Genomic DNA, 8,321 nt, shown 5'->3' with positions numbered 1-8,321 from the left:
TCAATTCATATGGATTAGTTTTATGATCTCTTCATGAACTTTTTGAAGCGTTAAAGTGGTAGTTGCATATCTGTCAATGGAGGGACAGAAATCTTTCATCAGATTTCATCAAAAAGATCTTCATTTGTGTTCGAAGATGAATGAAAGTCTTAAACGGGTTTGTAACGACATGAGGATGAGTAATGAATGACAGAATAACGGTATTGTTGTGGTAAGCTCTTGTGAAGATGAAGATACAATAGCCCAGTCTTTATTTTAATCCAACAAACACAGGAACTCACTTAGATTATACACTAACCGACAAGGTGAAAATAATGAAAGACTAGTGCAAATGATAAGTAACCACTTCAGTTCAATAACAATGTCAATGTTGCAGACCTCATCAGATCAGGAATAGCTCATATTTTGCAGAGTAAGTAAAGCTTGGTAATGCAGTTTGCTTTTATGATTCAGTATTCTTAATCTCTTTGGACTCCAGAGGGGTGTGTTTTCCGTGTCTTTGGCGTCTGGGGTGAATGGAGCCCGTGTCAGCACAATGGCCTGAGCTGTGGCGTCAGATGGGGGCAGCAGATCAGGACCCATGAGCTGTCCAGCAAAACGCCTGAAGAGACAGAAGCACTATGTCCACCTCAGACTGAGAGCAGAAAGTGCCGGATGAAGAAAAGGTGTCCAAAAGGTAAATAATATTTTGAGTATTGTTCATGCCAGTTGCAGAATTTCTTTCAATAGCTGACATAAACCCAATGTGACATTATAAAGCACAGTGATCGTCTTTAAATCCTCTTGTTTCCACATCGAGCTTCTCTATATCGTCTTTCTTGTAGTGGCTTGCTGCCCAATGATTTACACATTAAACTAAACTCAAGATCCAAACATTGCAACTTAAAAGAGTTGAAATGGTCCCTTTTCCTTGACCAAATTTGAGAAACTGTGTTTTGTTTCCTGTCAGAGCCATTATGTTGTATTTGAATGTCTTTTGTAATTAAATTTTTTGACTCTGGGTGTCACACCTGATGGCTGGTAGATCTAGAATGATGAGGCTTGAAGAGCAGTTAAAAGGTTAGTTCTCTCAAAAATGAAAATTCTGTCAGTAATTAATTACTCACCTTTTGACAAGACTTTCGTTCATGTCATAGAAACTAATGTATAAACCTTATTGAACTATTTAATAATCAATCAAAAAGGAATTTATACCTGATATTACGCTGTACCCACATTGGACCAGCGGTTTGGAAAATGGAGGGATGGATGATTCAGCTGAGAGCGCCATCTTGGCAATTCATTCGACACGTGTGTCTCACAGTGCATTATGGGTATTCTCCAGCCATTGAGCATTCGCCGGTTGTACCTTAGCTATGTATGTTGATGGGTTGTACACTCTTTATTGTGGTGCATTATAGGATTGAATAAGTGCACTTGATAACGTCCACTATGGTTTAAATTTGGACACCGCTATTTTTATTTTATTTATTTTTTGCGATTTTGGACACAGCCCATGTCAGGACATGAGCAGGTGGAAGCAAGCTTGTGGGATTTACTATATTTTTGTGCGACTGTGAGTTTAAGAGGACCTTTACAGGCCTTGTGATAAATAAAGTTGATAAAAGCAGTACTGGAATGGAAGCGTTTCTTGTTTGGATCTCATGCGTCTGAGTGACGCCTCTTAGTGACTAAATGGTTATTTATGTCACTTCATTTCCATTTGATGCTCTACTGGAAATGATTTGTTTGCAGCAATCATCATTATCACTGGATGTCTGGTGGCATGTGGAAAACGAGACGTGATATTTTCTCTCTGTCACCTTCAGCCGCCCTTAATGGCAGGCATGTGTGATGGAAGGAGTTCATGACATTTCATTCTATTTCTGTCATCATAATTTCATTGGCTGTTGTTTTCATTTGACAATGTGGTATGGCATACTACATACTATTTTGGGGTGAATAATGCTGCGTCCTACAATGCAATGCGCTCAACTTGATACTAAATTTCTAGTTTGATGGGAAAAAAATCATGATGTCCTTGACTCACTGGGCAGAGGAAAACATTTTAATTGGATTAATAATGAAAAATAACGTATTATTAATATTATATATAGTAGTGTAATGCAAAATAACATTTTAATAATATTTTTTAAAAATGATATATGCAAAATTATACTTTTTATATTAATTTATATTATGTTAATTACATGTTATATTATTGTAAATTATATTATAATGTTAAATAATACTTGCATACACTGCCGTTCAAATGTTTGGGGTTAGTACTTTTTTTTTTTAAAAGAAATTAATACTGCCATCCAGCATGGATGTGTTAAATTGCTAAAAAATTTACATTAAAGGCATTTAAAATGTTTTAAAAGATTTTAATTTCAAATAAATGCTGTTCAAAAAATCCTGATAAAAAACATGTTAAAGGGGTGGTTCGGGATTTTTGACATCGGACCTCATTTTTAAGCCAGCCTGGTTGTTATTCATCAGTGGAGACATTTTTTAAAAAAAATTATCCAGTCCTTATATTTGGATAGTTAGCCGATGCTAGGCTAGCGCGAGTCAAGGGTAGATGTTAGCCAGCCATTAAAAAACGTTTTACCCACTCCACAGTGCACCAAACGCAAATCAATTATAACACTAGACTATCGATGCAAATGTACGTTGAGAGAATAATGTTAGAAATCAAACTTACCTTTCATCTCAATGATCCCAAAGGAACTAGTTTCTCAGCAGCAGCGGAATTTTACTTTGCTCCAGTTAGTAATGCGGCAAAAAGTAAACACAGAAAAGAAGCGCACTACAGTGTGTGCAGTACATGTGTGTACCGGCTCACTCGGTTGCCTAGGTAATCAATATCACTCCGCTGCTGCTGTAGACAAGGCTTACGATTACAGGGAGCAAATTATAACTAATGCAACAATGTGATGAAAGGTAAGTTTGATTTCTAACATTATTCTCTCAACGGACATTTGCATCGATAGTCTAGTGTTATAATTGATTTGCGTTTGGTGCACTGTGGAGTGGGTAAAATGGTTTTTAATGGCTGGCTAACATCTACCCTTGACTCGCGCAAGCCTAGCATCGGCTAACTATCCAAATATAAGGACTGGATAATTTTTAAAAAAAATGTCTCCACTGATGAATAACAACCAGGCTGACTTAAAAATGAGGTCCGATGTCAAAAATCCCGAACCACCCCTTTAAGCAGAACAACTGTTTTTAACATTGATAATAATCAGAAATGTTTCTTGAGCATCACATCATCATATTAGATCACAGGAATAAATTACACTTAACTATATATTCACATAGAAAACAGTTGTTTGAAATTGTAAAAGTATTTCACAGTATTAGTGTTATTACTATTTTGATTAAATAAATGCAGCCTTGGTGAGCATGAGAGACTTCTTTCAAAACATTTAAAAAACCTAAAGACCACAAACTTTTGAATAATATAATATAATATAATATAATATAATATAATATAATATAATATAATATAAGAGATAAACATTAGTAAAGCAGAATTCAACAGAAAGTCTACTCAAATACAGTAACAAGTATTTTACTGTTTTTATCCACCCCAGATGTTCTCCATCAGTGCCATTGTGGTTTATCTCTGAAGTTATCACGTCAAAGACTTACTCATGGTGTGACCAATGAGAACCCGATGAATTAATTTAGTCCTAGGGTGTCCTCTAGATTAACAGAAGATCATTTCCTTTCTTCTCAAGTTTCCTTTTCTTGTGTAACTCTGAGAGCTAATGAAAGGCAGGCTGCACATCTCAGAACGGATCACAGCAGAAGATTCGTCAGTGTTTTCTTTCAGGACCCAACAGGTGACCCAAAATTACCTGCTGAAATCATAAAGCACAGACCTCTGATCTTAACCTGGAGATTTATGTTGGTTTTGGGATTAAAGGGTGGGGTGGTGCCACTGTGGGCCTAAACCAGATGATGCAGGGCCGTAAATATCGGCTTTTAGTGCTTTGTCTGCGCATAAGTGGAGAAAATGAAAAAGATAGGAAGCTTTAATCATAAGTAAAAAGCAGGGCAAAGTTGGCAAATATTGAATAACAACATATAAATGACTGAAAGAGAACCAAGAGGAGAAAACAAGAAAAATAATGGAGAATGTGATGTTTTTGCCAGGCCGTGGTGTTTTCCAGACCACAGACCCCATTCCTTAGGCCATAATAACTGTTTACTCCAGTTTTATGATGCCTTTATTATGTCCCCTTTAAAAAGACAAACATGGATTATAATTTGGTTTAGCAAACAAAAATGTTGAATAAATACTCGTAAGCACCCACCTCTGCAGACTATTTGTTCCGCTTTGGCTCCAGTGTAATTCTTCAGCTCTTCTCTGAGAATGACAGTACATACCACCCTGAAGCTCCTCTGTTGTTGATTTTGAATCTTAGTCAAACCAGACGTGAACATTTGAAGCATTGTTAGAAACTTGACGCATCATTCTCAGGTTATATGAGCTGTCAGACTGAAACTGACCACTATCACAAAAGCTATACAAAAAATAATCCTTGCTTTTAGGATGTAGAATTAAAACTAAGGCAATGAAATTCAATATAAATATATCATTTGTATAAAGAATATAATAATAATAATAATATGATGATGATAAGGTATTTATGTGAATACTGCATTTAAAAAATAAAATAATAATAATAATTTTTTTTGAGGTAAAAGATGTTATTGCAAAAATTAAAAAAAATGTGTGCATGCTTGTAGGCTGACTTGTATATATTTGTACATGGGAAAGTGTGTTTAGATGCTGTAACTGGTCATCATTTCTGCTTTTTAATAAACTCAAGGCATTCAGGTATTTGTCACATTGTTTCTAACCTTTAGATTCCCATATGCTACATCCACACAAATCAGTAAACAGAAGTTCATTTTGCTTATTAATTCGGAAAATCTCTCTAGGGGTTGCCCAATTAAAAATGGATTTTGTGAGTCACTCCACACAGGACTCAATAATTGGTGACAAATTAGTATTTTGAGACATTCTTGTGTAAATTTACAGCAAGTCATTTTTAAAAATAGTGCCCTATTAGATAATGCTAATATATTTAAAACATTGTTTGTTTTGTCATGTTTCATATATTTCACAGTTGAAGATAGCCATCGCAGGATAATTTTCATATTTTAATTGATTTCTTAAAAAAAAAAAAAATGAAGAGGCTATTTAATAAAATTTATTGACAAATTGTGTTCTTGCTGTCCAAATTAATTTAAAAGAAAAAAAAATACGTCCTTTTTCTTTGAAGACAGCGAAATGTCATGTCAACATGATTTAAAAAAAGTCTGATGTAATACAAATGTCACTCAGGCTAGATTTTGGACTTGACGGACATTTTGACATCGGCAAACTGAATTCTTAATGCTTTACATCAGTAATGAACATATATGACTCAAAATCTGCTAAGGGGTAATTAAATGTAACAAATCATTAAAAAATGTATTGTCTTTTATTGGAAAATTGAACAATTTTATCAAACTTTTAAACGAATGAGAAGATAATGATCAAACTCCATTTGATAAAAATCACCTGTCAAGTTTATAATATTAGATCAGCATATGAGTCAAACTGGATGACTACAGGGACTCGTCTCAAAATTACTCGTTTAACAGCTCATCTATTACTAAAATTATAGATTACAGATCTGTCAATGTCAGAATCAGAGTGTGTGGTTTGTGCATAAAAATATCTGTCAAAACCAACACGTTGAACGATGTTCTACAACCCAGCGAAGTTTTTCAGTTGGATTAGGATTAATTCCCTTTAGCATGCAGTGTGAAGTATTTCACTCAGTTCCCTGATCCTTCCGATTCAATTTCAGCGAGTGGAGAACAAATTTATACTCCCGTGCATTATGTATCACGTATGTTATCATCTCTCACAGACAGAATGTTGAAGCTGCTCATTCTGCCATTTTCTTGGAAAGCGATGATGTAGTAAAAACATCCAGTGTGTGTTTTCCAGGAAATGCGTGGCTCGCTGGACCTCTGCTTCTTGTAAACACTACCGTGTATTGTGCACGTTATTTTTTGACAGACATCCATGTTGTGATATTCAAATGATGTGGATTTGAAAACAGATGGATCGTAATTATATTTATTTCTTAGCTGGCAAGTATTCAGTGAAGTGATTGATGCCCATGAGTGTGTTTATATCAATGTTTTTAGCTCTAATATTCCAACCGAAATCCAGCCTAGTTTTTGATGGACTAGTTTTTTGGGTAATTATGCAACGTGTTGGAGAATGGAGACGTTTGAGATGCTTTTTGCGTAGGTCATTATACTTATTTTATGGAATGAATTTTATTTCGTGGCTTGAAAAAATTACATCACTCAGAGCCTGACATGTTTGGCTTGTCAAAAGTGTTACATTCAGCTGGTGCAAATTTGTTGACTTTTTAAAAAATCAATTTCATTTTTTTTTTTTTTTACCAGGAAAGTAGTGGTTTTGATGCACAATGTAGGCAAGTTTATATTGCCTCTCATAACAAAAATATTTTAAACCCATGAAAATGCAGATCCTGTTGTAAATAACGGTGAATAATCACTTTTTAAAACTGTTGTTCCATTAGCAGATTTTGACTTCCTACATTATTGAACTTGAATATGATTCACTATATGGTTTTATCTTGACAGATAAAAGGAAAAATGAAAGGATAGAAGAAAGAAGAAAGGCACAGAAACATTTGAAGCTCTCACCCGTCACAGAACCTCCATGGGGAATGTAAAATTCTGGAACGGAAGACACTTTTATTCCTTTTCTTAGTAATATATGTAAACAGTTTTTATAAACAATATATTTTTGTATTAATGTTTTAATTATAATATTGCTACTTTAATCATCAGACAATCTGATATTGCACATCCTTTTTAATGCAGATGTATTTGTTTATAGTACAATATTACGGCAGATCCTAACCTGTATTTATGCATTTATTTTATTGACAAGTCGGGGAGGGTGGCTTAAACCCGTGAGCGGTTTGACAAAGACTAGATCCATGTTGGACTATGACACTGTACATTTCCATCTGATGAATAACAGACGAACAGCTTCATGTGGTTTGAGCTGTATCTCCACAGATTTCTGTACATGCCTCGGGCTGTTCTGTGTTTTCCAACCACATACTCTCCCTATATTTGCACTTCTTTACTATAATTGTATTAGAGTAAAAAAAAAAGAGACATGGAACAACGTAAAGTTGTGTAAAGAGATGCCAAGATCATGAACTTGTGCTCCATTAATTCAAGGTGCATTCACGGCATGGTGTAATTACGTGATTTCAACTTGTAAAAAGCGTCCTCGTAGAGCTCGTAATTACAACTTGTAAGCTGGGAATTTCTAATAGCTCCTACTTGTACCACATGACCGCTGTATCACCTGACTGCTGCTGATTCATTTAGGTGGTGATAGTGCTGCCAAAGAAAGTCATACTTCCCATTCTGATAACATGAACAGAACGTCACGTTGTCATCTCATAGTTGTGGTAAGTACGACATGGCGTATAGACATAGACATATATACATAGATTCCCTGTAGGTCAAACAGTAGAGCATTGGTGCTTGCAACGCCAAGGTCATGGGTTTGATTCCCAGGGAAAGCAAGAACTGTAAGTCGCTTTGGATAAAAGCATCTGCCAAATGCATAAATGTAAATATATATTCCTCATTGATAGCTGTTTCTATGGGCCTCTATACATAAGCCATCTGCCATATTGGAATGGTCAAAGGTGTGTGAACATTCGAGAGCAAGTTAACTACTGCCATAGTTAGACTCATTTATGAATATCAATATATGAAATAGACTTGAGCAGATGATTTTGCTAAACTAAAACAATACAACAAGATACAAGTGCCATGTCACATTGGAATTGAGCCATGTGATTGGCTCTGGAGATGTCATGTGACCTAATGTGTGGGACAGGTTTATTCTTAAGGGGTGTTATAATGCCCTTTTCACAAGATGTAAAATAAGTCTCTGATGTCCCCAGTGTGTACAGATATCTGAAGTTTTAGCTCAAAATACCCCACAGATATTTTTATACAGCATGTTAAAATTGACCATTTTTGAGGGTGAGCAAAAACGCACTGTTTTGTGTCTGTCCCTTTAAATGCAAATGAGCTGCTTCTCCCGGCACAGGGGGCGGAGCTACAAGAGCTTGTGTCCTTTTACCTCACACAAACATGCACTGAAAATTTCAAAAACTTTTAGCCTTTTATGTTCAAACCGGAGTCAGACATTGATGGAGAGACTCAAGAAGAAGTGACAACGTAGAATGCAACATGACGTT

At 35.4% G+C, this 8,321-nt stretch overlaps 1 protein-coding gene across 1 annotated transcript in view; it reads left to right on the top strand.

The window, feature by feature from the left end:
- Positions 1-6,761, top strand: part of rspo4 (R-spondin 4) — a gene marked incomplete at both ends in the record, with an annotated part of 14,221 nt that extends 7,460 nt beyond the window's left edge. The window contains 2 exons of the mRNA XM_081379710.1: positions 479-676; positions 6,670-6,761. Of these exons, the coding sequence (XP_081235836.1) occupies positions 479-676; positions 6,670-6,761 (290 nt within the window). The remainder of the gene's footprint in view (positions 1-478; positions 677-6,669) is intronic.
- Positions 6,762-8,321: the final 1,560 nt, after the last annotated feature.

This window comes from Scardinius erythrophthalmus (assembly GCF_964197995.2).
Source record: "Scardinius erythrophthalmus genome assembly, chromosome: 12".
Classification (NCBI taxonomy): Eukaryota; Metazoa; Chordata; class Actinopteri; order Cypriniformes; family Leuciscidae; genus Scardinius; species Scardinius erythrophthalmus.
Note: the sequence above shows the minus strand (reverse complement) of the source record. Positions and strands in the feature narration are given on the sequence as shown.